Source organism: Parambassis ranga, chromosome 10 (assembly GCF_900634625.1).
Source record: "Parambassis ranga chromosome 10, fParRan2.1, whole genome shotgun sequence".
Taxonomy (NCBI): Eukaryota; Metazoa; Chordata; class Actinopteri; family Ambassidae; genus Parambassis; species Parambassis ranga.
This window is the reverse complement of record NC_041031.1, coordinates 11,967,185-11,994,432: the sequence shown is the minus strand read 5'-3', so window position 1 is coordinate 11,994,432 and position 27,248 is coordinate 11,967,185. Positions and strand designations below refer to the sequence as shown.

General features: G+C 41.5%; 1 protein-coding gene across 17 annotated transcripts in view; it reads right to left on the bottom strand.

The window, feature by feature from the left end:
- Positions 1-413: 413 nt before the first annotated feature.
- Positions 414-27,248, bottom strand: part of LOC114442519 (protocadherin alpha-C2-like) — a 140,324-nt gene continuing 113,489 nt past the window's right edge. For 16 of the 17 annotated variants that reach the window (XM_028416133.1, XM_028416145.1, XM_028416144.1 and 13 more), the window contains exons 2-4: positions 12,938-13,002; positions 10,060-10,145; positions 414-3,521 (exon numbers count right to left, since the gene is read on the bottom strand). In XM_028416133.1, the coding sequence (XP_028271934.1) occupies positions 3,214-3,521; positions 10,060-10,145; positions 12,938-13,002 (459 nt within the window). In that variant the 3' untranslated portion in view covers positions 414-3,213. Of the gene's footprint in view, positions 3,522-10,059; positions 10,146-12,937; positions 13,003-15,942; positions 18,715-27,248 lie in introns of those variants that run through there. The other variant, XM_028416129.1, reaches the window with a different exon arrangement.

Sequence of the window (27,248 nt, the reverse complement as noted above, 5' to 3'; positions counted from 1 at the left end):
AAACATGAACTCTTGAACCTCTCCTCCCTGCATGAAAGATCAAAGGCAAGAAATGGAGACTTATATTCTATTTCAAGTGATCTATCAGCTATCTATTTGACACTCTGCTGTGAAAACATCTGGAATTTATAGATATTATAACTAGTGGGAAATCTGTTGTGATTGCTAGAGATTTAAATTACCTTTTCCTATCAAGCTGACAAATAGCTGACTAGATTAAAGTATTGATTATCAATACCTCCATTTAATCTAGGCCACATGACTCATCTCTCTGTACTGTATCCCCCCCCCCCCCCCCCAAAACATACCTACTGGGATACAATGAATCTATGTAGCCACTCTAATACATTATGTTTTATCAGGCCTGTTGACCATCCACACACACATGCACTCTGAAGACAAAAAAATATACATTTATTTTTAAGAAAGAAAACTTTATTAGTGATTTATAAACGAAACACGTTATCACTGTATCCATTTAGGTAAAATAAAAAGTCCGAAAATAAATGAAATAAATGAAATTCACTACTTCACTGTCACAGTTAATGAGAGGGTGTACAAAAAAAGGGTTTTACAACAAATCTTGGCTGATCCAAGGTAGGACAGCAGATTACCACCAGAGTTCACCACCATACATTTGGGAAAGAATGACAGCATGAACACTCACTAAACACAAGCATACACTACATATAGCTTTTGTTTTTTTCTTTTTCCTTTTTTTTTACATTGGATTTTTTTTGCCATTTTTCTTTTGTAAGAGTGAAAGGGAAGTGATAGGTCATCATAGGATCATACATATTTCAGTTACAATAATACAGTGTTAGTTAGATCGTCATGTCAAAGCCAGACACAGAGTGATTTTTTTTCTTTTTTCTTGATTTGCTTATTCTCAAAAGCAAAAACATTGTTGGTAAATTAATAAAATAATAAACTTGCGTTGAAAGGTATCACACTATAGCATTTACAAGTATCTAAAGAGGTTTAGTGGATGCCATACAACATCTGTGGAGCATGAAGATTGTAGTACATAGATGTTTGGCAGAGACAGAAGTACATACAAATATCTCCTGTGCAAGTAATGAAGAAAAATGATAATACAAAAGAATAAAATCATAGCCATCTATCTATTTATATATATTTCTCTATATAATATGTGTTTCCTTAGAGCAGTACATGCAGCAGCCACTGAATGGAGTGACATTATACTGAGCCGCAAAACTCTGGGGACGTGGCAACAAATTACAGGCAAGGGAGGGAAACCAACTGAAGCAGGTCTTGGGGCATTTTGGGCCCCGTTTTTCAATACCTCCTGAGAGAGGATTGGTGGGATATAGCTCAGGGATGTGAATCCCTGGAATCAAGTTTCATTTATTAATGCAGAGACAATCTATGAAAAGTCTACGCCACATTTACAGCGTACAGAAAAGCTAATAAGTGATCCAACAGTCTTAAACAATCAAGCTGGAATATTTCTTTTCTTGTACATAGAGGGAGAGGGTCAGCCCCAGGTCACTGCCACCTCAATTTATCTCAGTCCTCCACAGTCCCTGCTTTCAGCCTTATCCCACCATAGTCCCCTCTCATCAGTGGCTTTACAAAGAGGAAATGAACGGCATACTGTATTATTCACAAGTTAAAAGCACTGAACCGGTTTGCACTTGAGAAACATCAGACAGGAATTCAGGGCACAGACCCCCAACTGAAATTCTCCAGGCCTCATCTACATTACTCAATGCTGTTACTCAGCACACCACAATGTTCAGAGCAGGCCGTTCCCAGGACTGACTATGGACATCGGTCAGAGCGGTTTAGGGTCAGTGTCTGAAGGTAAATGAGAAGCTATGACACAAAAAGTATGTAATCATGAATCTCTTTAGAGAATAAACATAACAAGTTCACAAACTTAATTGTCACATGAAGAGGCAGTCAGTGGGATGGGTGTCAGAGGGGAAAAGGCGGTTTGAGGAGGAGAAGATGGCTCGTGGCAGCTTGGGGCAAGTACAAGCAGGTGAGCATTTGTAAACTCAAGGTAGGTAAAGACTGGTTGCTACCAAACATTCAAAGCAGAAAGCATTAGGCTTTTGCTGCAGCAGGGGGAGAAGAGAAGGTGGTATCAAAATCTCTCTTAATATTCTGGAAGGTTACATCAGAGTCCACTGACTGGCTGAGTGCCGAGTCACAAGCCAGCTCAGCTGGACTCTCCCCTCTGTGATCCTTAGGAGAGTGTGAGGTGTCTTCTGTTCTCCATCCTTCCAGTGCTCTCTGCATTCCTCAGTTGGGGTTCTTTCAGGAGATGAAGCTCTTTGTGTCCTTTCAATGCAGTGAGCAAATACAGAGTGGCTGCAAAGGATGCAGCCTCCATCTTAAGAGGGATGTACATGTGCACCTCATAAGCAACTGTGCAGGGAAAAAAGCTTGCAGTGTCTTACTTTAAGCACATTTCTTAAATGCCAGTTAAATTTCTCTCCCTTTCTTGATCTCAAGTGCTTTCTGTGTCCACTTTGTCATGATAAGTACATCTGTGTTTGCATGTTTGAATGTGTGAGCATGCGTGTGCGGCCATGTGGTTTCACTGAAATCTCAGGAAACACTGTTGGTAATTACCAGAGAAATCTGCAGCAGTGTCATGTTAGCCTTAGTTTCAGTGACTCTCGCCTGTGCTATTTACATGTGTGTCCAGCTCAGACTGCATACATCTGCCTCAGTCCTCACTGTGTTTCTTCTTCTTTCATTGGCTGGCACAGTTTTTTGTTGTTCTTGTACAAAGTATTTGTCTCTTCTAGGAGAGAATGGTTTACACATTATATTTGGGGAGGGGGTAAGACAGAGGTGCCAACATGCCCAAGTAGGTTAAAGGAGAAAAACTGAAGGGAGGGGCAGAGACTGTTCCTTTCTAATTTGAGAGGATGTCATGAGTTGACTCAGGGTGTACAGGCACATAGGGGCATGGATGAAATCAATTATTTAATTGCGCATTGTATCATTTCTTATATGAAGGCATGATCAATAGTCTACCTCAATAGGAACTTCAAGGCAAAATAAATCTCGGTAAGGCCAGGTTAAAAACAGAAATCAGTTTTCAATAATAATAGGTAGTAAAACGATTTGAAAATCTATAATAGTTTTACATTTTCTTTTGCTCTGTGGACTTTGGTTGGTACCTCTGTTTTAACAACGCCCTTTTTTTCTTTGCCATTTTCATTTTTAGCTTCTCTACTCATCTCCATCATCCTTCCCCTTATCCTTCTTGTCTTTCTTCTCCTTCTTCTTCTTCTTTTTCTTCTTGGCCTCCTCTTTCTTTCCAAAAGTGATGAAATCACTCTTGTCATCCTCACCTCCCTGGTTCTGTCTGATCGATATTATGGCAGGGGAGCCTGGGATAATGAAGGCTTCTGGGGGAACCTCGCCAGGCTTCAGGTGCTGTGGTGGAGCCCCGGGTCCACCTGGGCCATAGCGAAAGTGCCAGCTGTTGCTGTCTACTCCAGCTCCCATTGGGGGCGAAACCTCTCCCCCCTCACCATCTGAAAGAAACATAATGAGATGGATGATAGGTTAGTATAACATATCCATGTGCTTCAATTACTAAATCCTACTCGTAAATATCTACTTTTTAAAAAAATATCCTGTCATTTATTAAACCTAACCACTCAGCTGGATCTTTTGTGCTTGCCTGTAGGAACCAGTCTTCATGGCTCACCGTGTAATCAGGTAGTGCAAACTTAAATATAAGGCTATGTACACATCTGACATGTGCTTTTAAATACATAAACTTACTGTGTGAAAAATCCAAGTTCAATTTATATCTACAGAAGCCAATAAAGAAATATTATGAGTTGGTAATAAGCGCCAGGAACAACCATGACATGCTATTAAAAGGTGGGAGGTGGTTGAACTTAATGGGAGAACTGCTATGTGGACAATAAATCAAAGGCTCCCTCCTGGCCAAAGCTAACATCAGAGGCACTGTTTAATGAAACATTCATCTCTACTTATTATATTAAAAAAGAGAAGGGCCACCAATGAATTCTTTGGTGTTTTAGAGGGTATATTTTTTCAGGTTTTATATTAAGTCAGATACATATGGAGACCCATTGCAAATGCACCCTTCTTGCGTCATTTGTAGATACCAGCTGTATTTACGAAGGAATGGACAACCTTCAAGACCATGCCCTAGAGAAGTGATCACTCACTTTATTGTGTAGATGTGCGTCCTGTGCAGAGTATAACAAACCAAATAAAGTCACTTTGGTGCTGACCTACTTGACCTACTTGCCACACTTGCCTCACATATTCATCTTATTTTTCTGACTCCTTTTCTGAGTTCTTTCCAAAGGGGAGATTAACTGAACACAGCTCCATCCAACCAGAAGGAACAGTGTCTGGGAATAGAAGCCTGACCTCATGTAATACCCACAGCAAAGAGTACCAGCTTCCAATGTTATCGTACTCTTATCACTCACATCATACACAAGACAGTAAAATGTCCTCAATATGGACATAAAGATCCATATTTGTGGTAGTACAGCAACCAGCAGCAGCAGTGTTGCATATGTTTAGTAATTTCTTGACCTTGAAATTTGCGTTGTGCATCTGTGGTAAAGATTACACTGTGAACAGGTGGGAGGGCAGGTGTGAACAGATGGCAGGTTCATTCAAACAGGGCATTGCAAAGAGAACTGTTGGCATTCTGGTACAATAGCATTAACATGCAAATGCACAAGGTAAGGTTAGTCTGAATTAGAGCTGGATTTCATGAATGAACACAAATTCAAACAGCAATATTTACCATAATTTTACGATATCCATATGCTTATTTAAAGTATACATTTTAATCCCCCAACAAGAATGCTACTAAATTTCAGCACTACTGTTCCCTTAAAATTTCTCATACTTTCAGTGACACCACAGCTGCAAGAGCTTCAGAGAGAAGACAGAATCTGACAAAAGGAACCAAGGAGATTAGGGCAGGACAACTAGTTCCAGACAGGGCTTTCTCTTCATGTAGACACAGAGACAGAAAAAGTCACATTCATTTACATGGCGAATCTCTCTCCAGAGGATAAGTCCTCATCTGACTCCCTCAGCAGAAATATGAACCTGACTCGGTAATTACAAAACTAAAGCAAAAACAGCAGAAAAAAACACGCTGAAGTGCTGGTGATGTCACAAGTGAAACTCAGTGTGGAAGCTTGATGAGAAAACAGTGCTGCATATGGGCTCGAAGTCTTAAACAAAACAACACTCTTGACAGTTGCTAGCCATTAGTCTTCAATAAGTTGTATTATTTCTCTGGTTATTTTAATGTTACTGACTACAGTAAGGATCAGTGATGCATTTTAACCTGAAAGGAAAACTGCACACCTGCCACTTCTATATATACCCCTCAACGTAGCTGCTAAAGGCGTTTCATGTGTTGTGCTTTTTACTATTTACCTTTTTTGTTTCTTTCTTCATGATGGTTACACACTCACCTCATCTGACACTATTGCCCCTATCTGATTTGAGGATGGCTGTTGCATAGTAAAGCTCCCTTCCTTCTCTGCTCTTTATTTCTCATGCTCAGCCTCCTTTTTGCTTCTTTGGCCCTGCCAATCCCTCCATTCTGTCTAGCTTCCATTTCCCCATGACCTTTCATCTAATCTAGCGTGAAAACTCAGTCAGCCAACACCCGTCCCTCCCAGTTATTGACAAGAGTCTTAATCATGCCAATCAGTGTTTATGGTAACATTAATGTGATTGGGTATTAAGCAGCTTGTCCATCAGTTATAACTACCAGGCAAATTGCAGTCTGGAATGGATGTTTGTTTCACGGTGATGACTGTTGCCCTTCTCTGTGCATGTGTACTATTTTAAATATGTTGCCTTTGCATGGATGCAATTCCAAAAAGCATCCATGCAAAAGAAACAAAAAGAAAAAAACAGTAATCAACAATTTTGCATTGAAATCTGTCTGATCTCTTCATATAACTCATCATCTCATCCGTCCCCTATGCTGCCAAAGGTTTCACAGCCACTTAAAATCACCCCAGCTCCATTTTGCCACATCCACTTTATTCATTCACTTGTCTTGGCCCTACCACTGGCCAGTTGGGCAGAAACGCAGTGGAGCGCAGTGCAGCATTACATAACGAGTGGAGAAGGAAGAGGAGGGGAGAGGAAGGGTAAGGATGCAGATATGAGACACGACAAAAATGAAGGGTGGGAGCAAAGTAGAAAAATGATTTTAAGATCCTCAATGTGTGTTTATTTCTACACTGTACAGTGAGACCACACCTATTTTGTAGAAAAGAACCTGTGTCAGTGTGTGTAAAAATATAAAGTGATGTTGCTGACTCAAAAACCTAATCTTTTTATCTCTCTTTGTTTTAGGCTGCGAAAAACAATTTAGCCTTTTAATAATGTGTGTGCGAGTGTGCCTGGTTGGGTTTCATGCCAGACTGAACACCTTACTGTTTTGTTGTAGATCATGTGGCAGATGGTGGACACAAGCAGTCCCTTGTGAAAATAAGAATAAGGTTTGGTGTATGTGTGTAAATTTTTGTTGTTGGCTGTGTATTTGTTTGTGTGTAGGCTACAGCTAATATTAGTATGTGAATGTTCTGTGATGAAAGAGTTAGCAGAGATTGATTTATTCTCCAGAGAGAAGAAGAGAACTGGGAAGATATTTGAAGATCAAGAGAGCACACAACAGAGCAGTGACAATTAAGGAAAACAAATAACTGAGTCAAGAATATGACACTGATGGGATGGAATGAAGAGTACTGCAGTTTTCTGGATTGTTCTACCTAGTTCTCATTGTGCCAAAAATATTTTACACTACTTACGCCTTAAACAAAGACTGCAGCCATAAATTATGAGCAGCCTTGAGCTGCAGCCTTCTTTAAATAACTAATTTTCTTTTCTTTTTTAGAAAATTAACATAGAATATAATTCATGCTTTAAATTCACAGGTTCTTCCTGATGAGATTGACACAATAAAATGTGAAAAATAAGGATAGCACTTCTGACAATTATGTACTGAGGCACAGAAGGAGCAAAATGCTGCATACATTCTCAGTCTTTTTTGTCTCTCTACACTTTCTCCCCCTCACTTGGCATTTTGCCTTCACCACGGAGTTTATTTTTGCTTTGAAGGGCACCCACTGTAGTTGATTACTGTTAACTCTAGGATGTTTCAGTTTGTGTGTACAATTGATGATGATACAGAAAACTGAAAACCTGCATCCACCTCTGCAGTACACCACCGCCCCAGTAAATGTAGGTCACTCTCTTTCCGTTACTCACTCCTCTGCTCTATATTTCTCCTAATAACTCCTACCTCTAGCTCTCACTTTCTAAACATATATATATATACCCCCTGTAATCTCATCATTACACCACAATATTCAGTTTACATCCTGACAGTTTTTGCACAATTATTCATTCTCAGCTGATGTCACACATCACTTTACTTATAGTTTATATTTTATGTAACTTCTTTTGGATGCTCTTCTCACATTGCCTATTTTGTTAAATTATTCTATTTAATATACCTTAATCTTTAATGGCATTTAGTGAGGACAGCAAAGTAAAAATTTCATTGTACAGGGAAACCTGTTTCCTTACTGTGCACATGACAATAGACACTTTGAATCTTGAATTTTTGAATCTATTACTTCCTCCCACTCATATTCACACATCTCACATCCCTGTGTCTTGTCTTTCACCTAATGCCTTTTCTCTCTTTTCAATCCCCTATCTCTGTGCTTTTGCAGCTTTTGTCCAACACCATATGTTTGCACCCCCTCCATATAACAGCGCCCCTCCCCATCCTGCCAACATTAGGGACCATGAATGGTTGCCATGGAAACTACATCCTCCAGTGAAGCAGTAGGACATTGGAAGGAGTCATGGTGACAGTGCTTATGCTGATGGAGAATAATGCTGGAAGCGCTCTCTCTCTCTCTCCCTCCCTTACACTCTGTCTAGTGTAACTGCACTCCCCTAGCAACAGCAGCCTCATGCAGCTTCCTCTCTTTCCTTTGCTGATTTTGTTTCCATCATTCTGATTTACTCGCTGTCACTTCCTCCCCAATACTCAATCTCTTCTCTACCATCTTATCCACCTCATCCATTTTTTTTTCTTATTGCATTGTTTATTCAATCTTGTACACACACACACTTATCTCCCTCCTCCATTCTGTCTCTCATCTCATCAGAGAGTCTTTGCAGTTCTGCATTGCTCTGTCTCATTCCTATGAGCTCTTGGTTTACAAATTGAGCAGTAAAACAGGGAAAGGCCAAGAATGGAGACACAGATGAAGTAAAGAACCATGAGGGAGAGGGAGCTAAACACCAAGCAGAACCCTGATTTCATTAATATGGGTCTGTTAATCTGGGCGTGGGCTGTACTCCGTCTGTCACAGCAGGAGCAGCACACAAAGCAAAGCCAAAACACACTTAGAAACACTGGCAAGCACACACAAGCATGTACACATGAAAGCACAAATCAGTGACAGAGACACACAAATTGATACCAGCAGATTCTAAATCGGAGAAGTAGGAACAAGGGCGTTGCCACTTGTATCTCACAGGTTTAAAGTGATTTAAAGAATAGTGTGTGAAGCATCCTGTAAATACACAACCTAAAATAATTCCATCTTTGAACCACCCTAAAGACCACAGTCTGCCTGGCAAGATGATTTAGCTATTAATAGCATAGCCTATGACTCATAGTGATGTGACAGGCCACATTGAATCAATATCTTCATTTCTCTTGTTTCAAAGACGACAAAAGTCAGAACGTAAATCATTCCCAAGCTCCAGAAACAAAATGTGTTTCCATACTATCTAACTTTGTTTAATGCTGAATTATTCTTAGTCTAACCTTAAAATTTGGTTTAAAGCTAACATAGCCCTCAGCAGTCAAAACTGAGATAAAAAAGGACAATGAACCCTCAGGCTGCTGTTGCTCTTGACTTGACACTGGTTATTTAGACCACCTTAAATCCTCACCAGCTAATCCTGTTAACCACTGACCCACCCTGAAGATGTCAGTACTACCTGTTCTGTTTTCCCTTTTTCTATCTACTTTTCTATGCATCCTTCTTTCTATTCTATCTCTCATGTTCTGAAGTGCCTGCAGGCTGTAAGTCCTCAGCCAAGACAAGAAATCGATGGCAGAGTGGAGGAGGCTGTGTGTGGATATGAAGAGACGGTAGTTACTGTGTGGGCAGTTTGTCTGCCTGGCCACAGCCTACCGCCTCCTGTCTATAAAATACACTGGGCCAGGCCATCCCTACATTCATAATTACAACAAATCACCTCTTTATCTAAACTTCATTGCTATTCTGTCCTTGCTCTAGCCTTTTTATATAATTTTGTTGTTTGTTTTCCTATACTGGGCCACTCTTTTCTCCATTTCTCTCTGAGTCCACTTCCTTGTCTAATGAGAGAAGTCAAGTGAATTCTCCTTGGAAGGTATAGTCTAACTTTGGTTAAATATAGAAAATTATTAATTTAATAATTAATTTAATATTTTAATCTTGCTCTTCTCTGCTGTCTATATAAAGCATAGAGATTGAGAGACATTAAAAATGCAATTATGTGTTATTAATAATCTCTAATGCATACTAATGTTTGTTCTCCATGGCTTGGTGGCCTCAGTCTCCTTAAACATCTTGCTGATAATCCAATCAGCCAATTGCTCTCATCTCTCCCTCTCTTCCTCAGTATTGTCTCTCTTCCTGCTACAGAGAGCAGAGATATCCATCTCCGCCTACATAGCACATGTCATTTCCTCTCCCTGCAGCTGTAGGAAGTAGTAGAAGTGGGCTGGGGTGATCTTGTAGCCTGATATCCCCCTGTACCTCATTTTATTACTCTCAGGGTGATACGCTCTTGAGGAATGCACAGTAATCTTTTTTTTTTCTGAATTTGAATTATGGGATGTGATGGGTGTAAAATAATTATGACAAAGGTGCAAAAACAAGATTTTAACAAAATGACGGATTTTCACTCTTTTCTTATTCATCTGCCTCCGTGTTTGGTTTAGGATAGATCAGTTTGCTGGAGTCTTACCAGCGGCACTGGATGCAGTTGGCCAGTTCTGAACCAGGACCCCCTGGGCTCCCTGCATAACTGAAGACTCTTCCATGTGCACTGAGCTGAAATATAAAACATGTACATATTAAAAACATATTAAAATTAAAATTTCAAATTCAAAAAACTTTCATCTCCATATGTTTCCTGCAATGGACACAAATTTAAACTTCACGGTATGGGGGGTTGGTTCATGCTTCCCAGAATGTTCGGTTTAGGATTAACATGATTTAGTCTACATTTTTCTAACATTCTCTGGATTATGGATTACAGATGGCCATTCTTACATTTTCACACCCGCTCTGTGGTATTTCAGCACTCTCCCGCTGAAAAACACCACACTCTCAGTAGTGTTAAAGAACAGTAACAGAAACACTGCTACAGCTCTCACTATGGCTGTCCTATTTTATCTATTGTAGCTCTTTTAGGTTTTAAAAACAACTTGTATGTGTGTGTTTAAAAAAGTCTCATGGCCATGATCTAAATTGGGATTGTACAGACTCTTATGGAGGGCCAGCCAATGAAAATTACACATCTATACATTTATTCAGACATTTACATTTTTATGATTTGGTTGTACAGCCCAAGCAATGGTCACATCGAAACTACTGTGTACAAAGAACTCTTTATATGGATTTTGTTTTCTAACTAACCATTGGGGTTTCTTTCAAAGCACCAGAATGCTTTTTATAAATATGTATAATTTTTAAAACAAGAAACCCTTAGTCCCTATCAAAGATATGCACCAGAACAAGGGGGTAGTGTAACAGAAACATGTAAGTCTATGGTTTATTAATGTTTAAGAAAGTATAAAATCTAGTAAGCGGTTCTGTGAAAAGAAGTGATTTAGTGGCCATTTTAAGTGCCTCCCAGCACCAGCATTACCAGAGTACACTGTTGAAATATTAATGGATAATAGTAAATGGATAATACACTTTGCAGCTAATGTCAGTCCTTTATTCTCATTCCTGTCTGTAACCACACAATTACTCATCAATTTTTAGTGACGGTTTCAACACAAAACTATAGTGATCACAAAATGAAGGCAGTCACAAAGTCAAGTAGGCTATGCTGTGAAAAAGTTGTGTATTCCTCTAGAGATTAAATAAAGAAGGTCACCTCTATTACATGGTGTTTCTGGGTGTCATCCAAAATCTCTCATGTACTAGCCCCGATTATCTCTCAATGCAAAAACATGAACATTCGGTGATGCTTTAATGGAACATCAATGTGAAACACATCAGATAGAGTGAGTCACGAGAGATTTAATATGTTAGACTGGTTCACTTAGGCACATTAACTCACAATAATCCCTGCTGTAATTATGGGGGAATCTGTGTAACATTATCAACACTACGAAGATACAGTGTTCTTGTGTACTATGTGGCTATGCAGACTGAGGTGGATCCCTAGGTCTTGCAGTCTTGCATCTTATGCTTCCAGTGTGGTGAAGTACTGACACACAGGTGTTGGTAAATAAAAATAAAGACGCTTTAAGCATGTTGAGAGACACTGTAAAAGTGTGGTCATAAAGTTGGATTCATCTTCGTAGTGTGTTCAAGACAGTATTAAATTAAAGGTAACTATAGTCATCGTTTTTTTTTTTCTGTAGACATTTCTTTACTCTCCCAACCACCTTCACTCATGGTCCCTCCATACAGGGACGTAGTGTCAGCCTAGTACATTTTACAGTGCAGTGAATAGCTGAAACATTGCACCATCAGTGAGGGGGGCTGTTAGGCTATACATGTGTACGTGTTAACATCAGAACAATACACGGTTTGGGTGGCTGTGTAAACCCCCCCATCCTCACCTGATGTTGCCCTTGCATTGTAGTTTTACATTCTACACACATTAATACATTTCATAACAATATCTTAAGGATGATGATGGATACCTTAAAGTTAAGGTCTAAATGCTCTGAGAAATGTTATGGCCAGGAAAATAGGTCAAGGCACTTGGACTCAAACAGTTTTTATTTTTTGATCTGTAGACATTTCACTGCTCCCCCAACCACCTTCGCTCATGGTGCAAATCCTCCATTCAGGGACTGAGCCATCAGTTTCCTTATACTTGAGTAGTGCTTACTTAACATAACTCATACTTTTTATGTAATCTGAACTGATATTTTATAGTACACAAACTAATTATTTTGACTTAACTATACTGACTTTACTGTCATGGCATGAGTAGTCTAAACGCAGCTTTTTCAGCTTTACTGACTTAAAATTAATGACATTCTTTACTTAGAAATTTTGAAATTCGGTTTCCAAACTTTTTTTAAGTAATGTCAACTTATTACACTTTAGAGTATAAAGATAGATCTGTAAATCTAGTACCACATGAATATCCATGAGCATGGGGGGCCAATGCCTTTGCTGTAATAGCAAAAAAGAAGTAATACGGTAATACTTTCTGCTTTTTAATACCACTATTTACTTTTGCATAGATGAAATACAGTAGAAATATGACATAAATATGATGATGGCAGGAGATCACTACCTCATTAAACCTGTGACTATTTGTAATTATGATGCCATCATTAGTATGACACTTGAATTTGGTCACGCAGCAGGTAATTAACCCCAGTGCCTTATGGGTAATGTTATCTCTCCTGTGTTCATGAAGCGTTCCCTGACAACCTGCCCTTCATACATCAGAGGCAGTGACCATTCCTTATGAAGGGTGGTAGTGCTTCGGATCAGTCAGTTAGAAAATGGTGGAGGATTTTAATATTTGTTAAAGTCATTAGATGGGATACATTGTGCATAGATTTAGCTCTTCAACAGAACATGATGAAACTAGAGGTTGAGAAACAATGTGTTACTTTAGTGACAGAAAACAATGGGATGCTTACCTCTGCATTACACCTCCTGCTCTCAGGGAGGCTGAATATCTCCAGTCTGAATTTGGCGCCTTGGGCTGCAAGAGAGAGTGAGAGAAATTGAGTCTTAAGTACAGGCGATAGTCAATGCCATACCATTAATAAATCATGGCAAGAAATTCTTGTGCACGCACAGTGCACACACACAATCACACACAATCTCAATCACACACACACAATCATAGCAGTGACAGCTTCCCACCATCTTTAGGGAAAATTGAGTGGTAAGTCAAGGCTTGTAAGTGCACTCATCTCCTCCCATCCACACTCCCTCTCCCCTCCAAATTCACAGATGGAATTTGGAGGGGAGAGAGAAAAAATGACTTTGAAAGATTTCCTTCTAGCAGGTCACTGACACGTGAGACCTTAAGCTTTACATCTAAAGTGTGTCTGCTAAGAATAGGTTTGTTGGGATGAGGTCAATTACCACAGAAAAACTGCACAAAGCTGATGTTCTGATGATGTAGTTCAAATTTACAGCTGCTGAGCTGTCTTTTTCTTTCAGTTCGCTACAACACTTATCATGATCTTCTGTATTTTTCCTTCATGCTGGATTCACCTCCCATACTTAATTCTGCCTCTGTATTTCCACCGCCTCTCCTCTGCTGTAGCGAGGACCAAAACCTTGGATTTCACATAGTCTGCCTGAGTCAGTCTGACACATCTCACCATGGTAACTCTGCAGAGCCCGGTCTACATTTTACTTTCCCACCCACTGCCCTCTGTAATTTCAGTTCTGTGAAGGTCACAGGTGGAATAAGGAGAGGGGAACAGATATCAGATTAACTCCCTTGGCATCTAGACACCCCACCACCACAACCTCTGCCTGTCTGTTTGTGAAAATGCCAATATGAGACTGTATTCAACTGCATTCCCATTACTATCAATATGACATAACCCCTTTTAAACCAAGCAGTTAATGTTTCAGATATATCTGTAAAAGCAAGCTCACACTGCAGAGAAAGGGCTCATTAACCAGACCACATAACCAAATGAGATCTGATTATTTTTTTCTCATTTCAACCAAAAGCAGAGACAAACAAACCAGACTGAGGACACTAAATTCTCCTTGTTTGGCCATGCAGTTCATAAGAGACCCATTTGCAATCCCATTTCCTCTCAAATATGACAGATGTTCTCTTGCTGCTGAAGCTGCATTGACCTCTATGAGTCTGCAGTGGACATTCATCACCCATGAAATCCAATATTTGGCCTTAATGAGAGAAGCCTGGTATTCCTCCTATGAGTCATTCAAACAGAGCTCAGTGTCTATAGCGATACAGGGCACTGCAGCATCTAGAGTGAACTGAGAGTGAAATGAGTGATATAAGATATTTGGCGACCAAAATGCAATCTTTAGGTAGATCCATAGTTTGATAAAAGACAGAAAACTATGTTAATGTTTTAAACATTTCCTTTCACACAGAGAAATAAATAACCCATTAAAAATAAGACCAGATTGTCCACAAATGGTACTAAACGGCTTTGCTGAATGTGTGCCCTATTGCAGCACAGCAGTGGCCAAAGGGAGACTGGGTCTGCTTGGCCGTATGGTGTTTATGAGGGTAAATGAAATCACACACACACACACACACACACACACTAGACCATACACACATTGGATACAAGCATCTGGAGCCTAAACATGTCTGCAGTTTAATATTCTCCCAGGAAAGAACAAAACTAGAATACTACCATTTAACACCACAAATGTAAACAAGCTAAAAATGTATTTTATTTCAGCATTTGAAAAATGCTGAAAATATAATCTGACAGTGCATTATAAATTAGAGAGTAAAAAAGCGTCTTTTGTTTTGCTTGACCCTTTTCTCGCCTGTTCCTCCATTCTTCCCTCTCTCTCCCAGTGAGCACTTCTAGCATGGATACAGCGCTCACACCTCTGCCATCAACACTGTGTCCAATCACCTTTTATCCCCCGCCTTATCTGTGCAGAGGCAGCCAATCCACGCACAGAACTGAGCAACACATCCATGCCATTTAACTACATAGCAAGAACAAATATGACTGGCATTTAATGAGGAACACCTCAAGTGATAGCTGAATAATTAAGTTAATTATTTCAATACTCTTCTTTTCAATTATTTTCTTTTGCACAATTCTCTCTACTGCACATTCCTACTGAGGTTCTGGGGCTAAAACAATTATTAGAAAACAAATAATGTGTTTTTCCCCCAATAATACTGTTTGTTTTTAAGTGATGCAAACAACTCTGTAAACACTATTGTCAACATTTCCCAGGGCATGAATTACTACGAAGAGATTAGAATGAGGGTCGAAATAAAATTCTCTACTGCATTTCTGCCTTCTTCACCACTTCCCAAAGACTGGCTTGCCGTTTGGCACCAGAGAGTTATGCGACGAGAAGAGGATATTTTGGTGCAGTGGGCCTTGTGGCCCTTAGCCGGCAAGGCTGCACTACTTTCCAGACTCTCACCTTATCTGTATAGAGATGACCATCCAGTGCCCTCTGCACTTACTGGACTTGCATATTGTGGCACTCAGCCCAGAACAGACAAATAACACAACTGTATGAGGTCATGGGGCCAAGCTACTCGAATATAGTTGTTTGTTCCCACAACTGGTCATTTGCAATTGTATGAGATTCCACTGACATTACAACACATCTGAGAAGTGATCCGTTACTGTAATATTGGAACTGTATGCAAAAACATAATAGTAGTAACTCTTTTTTTAATCACAAGAATTTAAAGAGTAAAACTAATTTTGGGAGGTTCACACAAAGTGATAGAAATGCAGACTAAATGCACAGTGCTACGAGTGCACTACAAAAAATATCAAATAAAAAAGAGAAACTACACAGCCATAAATGTCAACTACAATCCTGCAGAAAGAACACCGCCCAAGAGCAAAGCCGAAACAATAATGCTCCTTTAATGGTTTGTGCTTTTGTAAGGCAATCTAAAATAACAAACACAGACATCACACCAGACACACACCTGGATAGCGGTTGCATCTGGCATACTGAGACGCCGTACAAATATCTGGCTCTGTCCACTGTGGCTGGTGACGTAGCCTGAGCCCCAGGTGCCACTGTGTGGTCGTCCTGTGTTGTAGAACATAAAAGTGTCACTTCCTGACGTGGCAGTCAGGCATGTCTTGTAACAGTACGTTTTGGTCAAAGACCCATTTCCCCGCACTTCAATATAATGCGGTTCCACTTTGAGGTCACGGCGAAGGGCCACATTGTTGGTCGGCTGCCCACCGCCTCCTGCTGCTGCAGTTCTTCCTCCGCCCCCACCGCCACCCCCTGCCGAGGTGCCTCCATCCGGCACACTCTTCTTGGATACGCAACATGGACAGCAGGAGCCAGGTTGAGTACAGTAGGCATGACAACGCACAATAGCCAGCACACAGACAGTGACAAGGAACACAAATGTTGTGGCACTCAGGGCAATGATGAGGTAGATAGTGACATTGGAAAACATTAGGGGGCTGTTGGGCCTTATGATGCGCTTGGGGTCAGGGGCCTGCTTTGGAGGCAGCTCCAACACTTGGACATAAATGGTAGCGGTGGACGAGAGTGGGGGGAGGCCATTATCATGTACCAAGACAGTCAGAGTGAATGAAGTGGAGTTATCTTCAATGACACGCCTTGTGGTGCGGATCTCACCTGTGTACTCATGCACCTTAAAGAGATCAAGGTCAGTGTTGGAATGGTCAAGACTATATAGTAGCCATGCATTCGGCCCTGCATCACCATCCCATGCCAAAACCTTGCTAACTAACATGCCTGCTTCAGCATTTTTCATTAGTGTCTCTGTTGTGTGGCTCCTATTAGCAGGAGGGTAGACTATCCTGGGCACGTGATCATTCTGATCCATAATGTAAACATACACTGTGGCCACACGGCTCAGTGGAGGCATACCATTGTCCTGGGCTTTAACCTGAAAGTGAAACTCTCTGAGTTTCTCAAAGTCGAAGGCTCGCAGGGCATAAGCCTCACCTGTGTCAGGTTTGATGCTGACATAGCTAGCTACAGGAATACCATGGTTGTTATCATTAAGTACAGTATAGGTGATGCGTGCATTTTCTGCAGCATCAGCATCTGTAGCCTTGACAACGCAAAGAGATGCACCAGGAGCATTATTCTCTGTAATATAAACAGTATATGATGTCTGTTCAAAGCGAGGTGGGTTATCATTAACGTCTGCAACATCTACTTTAAAGGTCATTTGAGATGACAGGGGTGGGGTGCCTCCATCCACAGCATTGACCGTAACATTGTAGGATGAGATAGTTTCCCGGTCCAGGAAAGCAGCTGTGACAATTGTGTAGTGGTTGCGGAAAGACTTGATCTTGAAAGGTAAATTGGGCATGATGTCCAGGGTTACTTGTTTATTTGCTCCAGAGTCACGGTCATTCACACTAATCAGTGCCACCACTGTGTCAGCCCGGGCATCTTCACGCACAGGGCTAGACAGTGAAGACAGTACAATCTCAGGAATGTTGTCATTGACATCCAAAACTTCTACAACAACTTTGCAGTGCACGGCCACAGGAGCAGGCCCCTTGTCCATTGCTTGTATGTACATTTCATATGAGTTTGTTTCCTCAAAATCTATATTGTTTTTCACTCTAATTTCCCCTGTGTCTGTGTCCATGGAAAACATCTGCCTCACCCTTTCTGGCGTGTAACTACTAAAAGAGTAAAACACTTCCCCATTTAAACCCTCATCAGGGTCCGTTGCATTTAATTTGATCACCAGTGCGCCCTTTGGAGAGTTTTCAGATAGTTTCACTTTGTACACAGAGCTGTCAAACGCAGGCACATTGTCATTGGCATCAAGGATACGGACATTGATTTTGGCCGTGCCAGTTCGCTGTGGGGTGCCTCCGTCCATTGCTGTCAGAATAAGCTGATGAGAAGCCATCTGCTCCCGGTCAAAGGGCTTTTTAAGAATGAGCTCGATGTGCTTATTACTGGAAAAAGGTTTAATGGAGTCCAGAGCAAGGTGTTCGTTTGGGCTGAGTCGGTAGTGCTTCACGGAGTTGGAGCCGTCGTCTACATCCTGAGCTCCCTCGATGTGGAACCGTGACCCGGTGAGAGCGGACTCCGACACCTCAAGCTGGTATTCATCTCGAGGGAACTGTGGTGCGTTATCGTTTACGTCCAAAATCTCCACCTCCACGTTGTGCACCTCCAGTGGATTCTCTAATACCACCTCTAAGTTACGTGAACAGGTGCCACTGAATTCACAAACTGTCTCTCGGTCAATGCGGTCACTCACCACCAGCTTCCCTGTTTTGTGGTTTATGGTGAAATATCTCCGTCCGCTGTCCGATGTGATTTTAATGCGTCGTGTTGAAAGTTTTTTCAGATCCAGACCCAAATCCCTGCCAATGTCACCGACCAGTGCCCCGTTCTCCAGCTCCTCTGGAATCGAGTATCGAATTTGTGCATTTGTAAGGCCACTGAGTACGAGTATAACCACACATAAAGAAAAAGGCACACTTTCCTTCGTACTGTAACAGCATCGCGCCGTCATAGCCATCGCAGGTAGGCAGTATTTGCAGACGGGTTGGAGAAATCTTTCCGCCTTTTCAGCTTGATGTGGGTCCCCACCCGCCTCATTAAAAAGGAGGGAATAGTCCGTGCATAACTCCGACTATGTGCAGGATAAACACTGCATCCTCTCCGGTACCTTTGTAAAGGAACATTTTTCCTGTGCGTTCATATTTTCCTTTGTCTACCTTTGGTGATGTTTTTAAAATAATCTATCCCCATAGCAAGGCTGACTATTTTCACGGATGCTGCCTATTGGTCTCTTTCTCTTTTCTCTCTCCCTCTCTCTCACTGCGATGTGGTGATGCTGTCTGTGGGCAAGGGGGGAGGGCGAGCCGCTCTCTCGAACGATGCTGGCTGCATTTCGGCACCTCCGATAAAATGATGGAGCACCTTCTAACACAATAAACCCAAAAGAATGCGAAGCCTTTGGAGTGTTATCAATATACAAATCTGGACGCAAAGTGGAGCAGTCAGTGACAACTTTATACTGATTTTGGGAAATAATAAACACGAGCGCTTTGCCTCTTCTTTTTGTCAGTGCCACCGCCCTTTTCATTGTGCACCGGAAAAAAACTGATTTATGAGTCAGTCTATATATTATATATTAAAATAAAAAATAGATAGATATAAAATAGATAGATAGAGCAGCAGATAGACTCTGTATTAATACAGAGACTATCTAACAAATTCCATGAGAATAAGAGGAGGTGACAGGTGGACCGGGAGGCGCTGCTGGGAATGTATTTTTAACCACATCACCGGACAAATAGTGGTGTGGATCTGGCTGTATAACTGCATGTCAGTTCATGAGTTAAGTGCTGAGGCACTGGGGACTTCTGTCAGCACAAACACATTTTCTGTTCCTTCATGATATCACTTTGCCCTGCAGTGACAGCTGACAATGTTTTTTGCACTTTAAGTCCTATTGAATGTTGTTAGTGCTGCAGAGCCCTTTTGAACCATAGATTCATTCACACATAAAGCACAAATCCTGTGATGTCATGACAGAAGAGGTTACCCATGTCACAGACAAGATGCTTTGCTGTGACCCGATTTCACGTCTGGCAAATTGCAACAGTGGGCACTGCAGTTTGGAAACTATTATGTGTATATGTAAACTATTTTGTAATAATCAGTTTGAAGAGTGATTTTTGCAAATGGTGTTGTCAGTGATATGTCACAAAAGCCCCAAACTGCTTCAGAAGATAAGAAGGCACACACACTTGCTTTTACAATGTCATCATGTGAGGGACAGTGAGCAGGTGTTGCACTAAGTACTAAATCATCCATCTCATGGTGTCCTGTAATTACTTTGGTCTCATGCCTCAGTGAAATTCAGATTTTAATTGTATTAAAGGGGATCTTACCCTAGTCAACAAAGCAGAGATACCTGCACATTTGACACAACAAAGTTTTACTGTTTTTAAATGCAAATAAGATTCTGCAGAAAGCCACCAAGAATACAAAAACAAGTTATTGCCTGAAAAGACAATGATGCACCCAATAGTTTAGCAGCATTAAACCTCTTGGGGGGATCCATAAAACAAGGTATGTGTTGTTAACAAATGGCCTTGTAAAACCCTGAGTCCTCTTAGTTCACTCTGGCCACTGGGTCAGGATGAGCGTCTGCTGCCCACATAATCTTTTCCCTCCTTCCTTTCTGGTGCTCTGCCGCTCTCACCCACGCCTAGTCTGCCCACGGCGATGACAGTGCTTTGCATCCCAGGAGACAGAGAGAAGACAGTGACTCACTTGGATGCAGCTAGTAGACGGGTAGATATACAGAGCAGCTCTTCACACTCCAAGGCAACGAGGAGTAGGTGGGAGATAGGGAGTTGGAGGAACAAACAAATGTTGCTGAGCCTAGAATAATCTCATTAATGTAGCTCTCAGCGTAAGTTCAATCAGGAAGACTCTATTTCCCATCATTCACCATTTATCCCTATCCGCTTCCTAATCTTTCTCCCTCTATCCCTCACTCCTCTGCTCCCCCTCTCTTCCGCTCACTTAGTCAGGTGCTTAATAGAAAGCACCTCCCTCACCAATGAGCTGTCGCTTTCTATCCCTCTCCTGACCAATCACAGCTTAGCACGAAATTTAAAAGTCTTCGTCTCTTCTCCAGCTGTCTTCTGATCGAACCCGGCAACCCTCCTCCACCCCAAGCACCACCAGATCCACGCCAGTAAGGTCTCCTATTTCCTGCCCTCCAGCTCTCCACCACCACCAGGTCTAGACCCCGGGGGGGATCTTATGATCCAGCAGCCTCTCCTCTTGCGTTTTCCCCCCTTTCCGGATGTGGTCTTCACGATGGGGTCTAGGACGCCAATGCACATTCAAACTTTGTACTTAATAAATCTTTCTCATTCAGTTCACTGAGTCTCTCATGATTGAACTATTATGATGGGATTTTCAGTGCTACTTTAAAACCTTTTTAAAGGTTTATAGGCTATGATTTCTTTTCCCACATAATCATTCAACCAAACAGCAGTGATTTCTTTCAACAAAGGCTAACAGTCTCAGATGGGGCCTACATGTACGCTCTCCATGACATTTAGATTTTCCCAGTGGGACGTTTGAACCTCCGTGTTGGGCAGTGATACAAAATGAAGACAGGCAACATTTATCTCGTCAACAACAAACACAGAACTGGATTACACCTGACCTTTACATCTGTCTCTCTCTCTCTCATTCTCCTCCCTTACCCCTCCCCTTTCCCAGTGCTTCTTCTGGGTTGACTTAGTGCTCTGTAATACCTGTACCTGCTTTATACGCCCATCTGTTTCAGTGTTAATTGCATGCCTCTGAGCTGCAGATTACCTTATTTCTTACTCAAGGGTGCTCAAGATAAAGCTATATACCACTTGGAGACAGATGCCAGTCACGCATCAACAAGTAGTGACTTCAAGGAGCTAATTGGGTAATTTGTGTTTATTTATTTATGCATTTTGTATTGAGCTTCCATTCTCATCAATTCTTTCCCCATACTATTTACATTTTATTTTCTATCACTAGTCTCATTTCCCCCAGTCTCCACTCTGGAGTGTCTCCAGCTGCACCTCTGTCAGACAGCCACTGTTCCAGCTGGGGGCTGGCCTAGGGCCATACTGGGGTCATGGTGAGAACAGTGGGTGAGAAAAAGACAGCAGCTTTATATAGAGAGACGTAATAAATATGAAGATTATTCAGATTTTAAAAATACTAAAAAAGACTTTCCCTCTGCTCATTCTTGCTGCCAGAAAATTAAGACCCTCATTTGATCAATTATGCAAAATGGCCACAACATTAATAACACTCTGTTCAACCTCATTAATACTGTAAGCAGTCGCTCTAAAAGTCATTCATATTACTTCCCCTCTGAATCTCTTGCGTGGAATCCCTCATTTTAGTGAGTCAGGGGACAACAGAGATCTGCAGAGAAAGGGGTCACAGCTGGGCTATCATGAGGCATAAAACCTTACATCATTCCCTCAGTCAACACATACAGAGAGGGGCAGTCATGCAAACTTAAAAGGGCATTTGTGGTTTTAGGCAGGCATGCCCACGCACAGTACTATATATATATATATATATATATATATAAAAACTATATAAAAAAATAAAAATGCTATCTAAGGACAAACTATTTAGTCTAAATGAATGTCAGGAAATCTTTTGCTGTTGCTGCTTCTTTAAATGCCAGAAAACTGTCATAATGAGCTTTAACAAACACACACTGACTTGGGGGAAGATGCATTTTTTTAATGCATTTAAGATTATTTTATGAACCCAGAGTATTCAGCTATATATTACTGTATTTTAAATATTGTATCATAAAACTTAATTTCATAGTGCAGTTTTGTGGAATGTAATATTCTTAATGTAATTCTTAAAGAATCATAATAAACTGACAAAAATTATTTTAAGAATTTAAGCATTGGTCACAGGACGTATAAATTCATCCAAGTTGGATGGATGCATAGCACCAAGCAGTCTCATCAGGGTAGGCCTCGGGGTGGCTGTATATGGGGTTATGCCTCAGTAAAACAGAAACACTGTGAACAGGAGAGGCAGCCTGGAGGGAAGAGGTGAAAGAAATAGTGAAATTGGTCCCTCTGTTGGAATAACTTGGTAGTACAAGAGTAGAACACGTGATCATCACCCCACTGTGATCCACACAGGGTTTCTCATTAAGCCAAAGCACTAAAGCATAATCCCATCTCTGAGTGTGTGTGTGCTGGAAACACAGAGAGGGAGGGAGAGAGGGCACAGATGTCAGGCTGCAGTGGCAGTCATTTTCTTTAGCATTTCTAGCCAATGACCACAGTGTAGAAAGCAATATATCTGCATAAAGGTAAAGCATGCTCCAGAGGTGACAACACTAAACAGCAAACTGATGTTAGAATCTAGTATGCTGACCTGTCATCAGTACAATAACATGCCATGTGTGCTTTAAAATAAAGTTTACAGATTTACCATATATGAGATACACATCACTAGTTAACTGCTAGCACATAACAAGGAGACTTGTATTTTTTAACATACAGTGTTCATATATTCCACTCGACAGAGCTGTGGTCTCACAATTCTCTATGCTCAAAGCCCCTTTTAAAAAAACTCCAGAACAAAAGTCCCAGGATAACCACAATCCCTTTACTCAGGTGGACACAGTAAGCGGGTGGAGAAGGCATTCATTCTCTGGGTATGTTTGTGCTCATCCCCTGTGTACCTTTCTTTAAAAAAATAAAAGGGTATGAGAGAACTAAAAACAGCATAAATCCCCCTATGGGACCCTACAAGAATTAAACAGTTCCTCGGTTGTCCTGATCCAGCCTGTGTGCATAAATCAGACAGATTCTTGTTGTGGCTCTGAACAAAGCTATCAGGAAATGCAGGCAGGCTTTGGATACTTCCCTCCTCGGATGCTCTGGCTTTCTATCCTTGCCGGATGGGAGAGGATGGAACCCATGGCTCTCAGCATGACAAAGCTAATCTAATGACTCCAAACAACATTCAAATGCCACTAAGAGAGAGCATGGATGGGGGATGTGTTGGTAAAGTGGGGGAAGATGGGGAGCGTTTGGTGATAATTTTTTTCTTTCATCTGTGACCAATTGTAAGCCTATGATGTTCTCACTTAGCTGTAGGGCATGTATTTAGTTATATATTTTTTTGTCCATCTCATCCTCACAAACTCCCGTTTTCTCACTATCTCATGCTCAAAGCTTGAGTCTGTGCTACTGTATTTATGACTTCCTCTAAAATCCTTTTCCATATTTAGAAATAATTTCCAAATCAGCCACACTTTTTTCCCTAGTTCCCTAGATTTCCTCTCTACTTTACCATGTCTGACAAGGCATTTTAGTGCTATATGTCAATGCTCTGTATCTTTGTCTCTCTCCCTCTTTGTCTCTTTTGCCACACCGGCCTCCTTCTTGCTTGCATCTGTACAGCACATGCTGGGATGGATGTCTGGGTGGGGGCGGGTACATACTGGCAGCTCCCTGGATACTGGTACATCATTTCATTACAGCTCAGAACAGTCTCCATGGTAACCACAGATAGCACTAACCACACTCACACAAAGGACACGCCCTTGGAAAGGAGAAAAACAGGAAGTGCCACACAAGATGTGTGTTTGACAGATACCTCATAAAAAATAAATCATTTTATGTTAGCCAATCTGCCACTGTTTTACAACTGAGGTGAGGTCACTTCCTCCTTATCCTTTGGTCCAGCTGTTGAACCCATCTGTGCAGCTACTCCAGAATGACTTGCAAAGTATGCTTCTGCAGTCTATGAACTACCAAGCACTTAGCTGTGACCATCAGCAAGGATAATGTGTGTGATCAATAATGTAATATATTTTGCAACGCACAGAGAGCCAGAGTTTGAATGTTTTATCCGCTACATCCTACACCACACAAGTTTTCATAAATCATTATTATTATTAGGATCTTGGCTCTAGATGATAATAAACCACAAGCATCTCATGCCGAATGCAAACAAGCACCGTCGTATGGAACCATGAAATTATCACAGACACAGACATGATGTCCTGATATTGCGTGGATAAAAGCCTCTCTTCCTCATCCATCTTAGCCGTTTTGCACTCCCCAACCGGTTTAGCCGTGATTGACATTAGGTGTTGTCAGCCCCGCCCAACCGCAGAGCAAAGCTGAACAGGGCAGGAGGGAGAGCTGAGACAAGTGAAGCGGATACCTCGATCGGTACTGAAGCTCCCTGCTGCTGCTGCTGCAACGACTAGCGGAAAATTACCTGCCCCTCCCCCTCTCTCTTTTCCTCACACATCCACAGAGAACTGCAGCATACAGAACTGAACCGCTTTTACGCAGAGACACAGCTTCAGGCATTGTTTTAGGAAACACAGCATCGACAGCCTGCGCATATAACAGAGAATGCGTAGGACAAAAAGCGACGCATTGACCAAACACAGGTTCTGTCAGATGGCGCATGTAGCGCGCTGCCATATTTAAATCACACGCTGACCCACTTAGAAGCCGCACGCAGCCCGTCTTCTTCGGCTGCTATATTCAAAGTCAGAGAGAACAGAGAGCCCTGGTTCAGTTCCCCTCACACTGACCAACCAAACAACCGACAGAGTGTTGACAGACTAGGCCATGCTTGTTTGTGCTGAACCACTCCCTGAAATGAGGTCATACCGTCTGAGTGACTCAAAGCATCATCAGTGTGTAGGCTACTAGCCTTCCTACTGCGGACATTATTTGAACACATTCCACCAGTTATAAGCAGCAATTATACTACAGCACCAAGCACTGTACATAATATAGGGCAGTTAACTCTTGACAAATTGAAAGGGAGTAGAACACGATACATACGAGCTGATCGGGGCTCTGTATAAGCTACACACATTAGGGATGCTAATGAAAATATATTAGATCGTGTTTACAGCGCTCTAAGGCTGATGGCACACATGTCTGTAGAGATGGAGGCTAATTCCTTGTTAGTTCTATCAGCTGCTCCCTTTCTCGAGAAGCATGGAAGGATGGGGGGAGGGGAATGAAGTCTAGCAGCATGGAGAAAGAGGAAAAAGGAACAAGCATGCATTGGACACCGTGTATTTTTTATACTATAGAGCAAAAATAAAATATGGTGTTAAGCAGCAGTTGCGAAAAAAATACACTATCAAGGAACAGACACCTTTTCATCTCACTGCCTTTCATTTCTAATGAAACTACAGAACACTTATCTATAAATAAACTGTGGCACTCAAAGCAAAGCTATGTTTTAAAATACAGTGAGGTGCAGCCATGACAGCTCTGTAAGACAGTGGTGCAATATACATTGTACGATTAAAGCATTAACACAGTGCAGACAAGTGGAATATACACATAACAAAATAGGCCACCAACAGTAAATGTGTGCAGTTAGGTTCTACTGACAATGTGGGCATGTCCAAATTGTACTTAATTAATATTCCCCTCAATTCCCTGTCATTTTAGTGGGGATTCCTTCTAGATATGAATATAATGTGACCAAATAAGAAAGTCTGAGGTGTAAATGGTTAAACTAACGTTAGCTATCCATCTAAGCGGTTTTAATTCCCGTGGCTCACCACGCCGTTTGTAAGAGACTTACTAGTTTGTAGTGTATGATAGTCGGTGACAGTTCACCTGGTCGCCATCAGCGGCAGCACTGAGCACGGTGCTAGTTTACAGGCGTCTTCTTTTGAGGACAAAAGAAGAGGCGACATCTGGAATTTCCTCTTAGCATGCTTACGTGAAGAAACAGGTATTCGGGCTTCCTGTGACCAAATTGTTTTGAAACTTTACATTGACAATGTCCAGCCTTTACTTATTTCATGCAGGCTGCTACAACGTTCAACTTCCGAGGTGAGTTTGTATTTTTATTGTTATGACTGCTGGCGACGTAATGGGCAATACTAATTAATAGGCTGTCCAAACCGACCAAGTTAGCTAGATTAGCAGATTAGCAGGTTAGCGTGGTTAGGCTGGTTGGGCCTTAAGTCAGAGTTAAGCTGGATCCATACTCCGCGAGACAAAGACATTTTCCCCCCCTGCAGACGTTACGCCCACAAAATGACGTCATTTTTTGTCTCTGACCGCCCGCTGATCCGCACTCCTGTGCACAGGGTCCGGGCCGAACTTTGTCTTTCAAGGCTGTGCGGCAACCATGCTGCGATTGGTCGGAATTTATTGTGGGCGTGATGAAAGTGGAGAAGCGCAAGAGCCTCTCCAGGTATATAGGTAGGTGTATAAACAGCGCTGATTCAACAGATTTAGATAAGACCATACTGGTTTGCATGATGAGCAATAAAAGAAAGAAAGAAAGGCAAGTCAGGGTGATTTGTCACCAATAACTCCAGACAGCCATTCACACATACCAGATGGTGACTGTTATTACCATTCTATATACTCCTACATACCCGGGCATAACAGGCTCGTTAACAATGTCTGTATATCTTTGCTATTGTTACTTTTAATGTCGCATCTTCACAGCTCATCACCGGACAGTTTGAAGTATCGCAGGCACATTGGAACACAGTAGATGTGCAAATGTGGTCATAAAGGCACAAACACTGAATCTTTGCTATTGTTACTTTTAATGTCGCATTTTCACATCTCACGCTGTTGCAGGCACCCTCTCTGTATAATGCCCTCTTGCCATGGCACAAGTCCTTGTGGTGTGTAAAAAAACTCAGTAAAGTCTTTCCTTATAGTTTAGTGGGCGGGCCGTATGAGGAGTTCTGCACACACG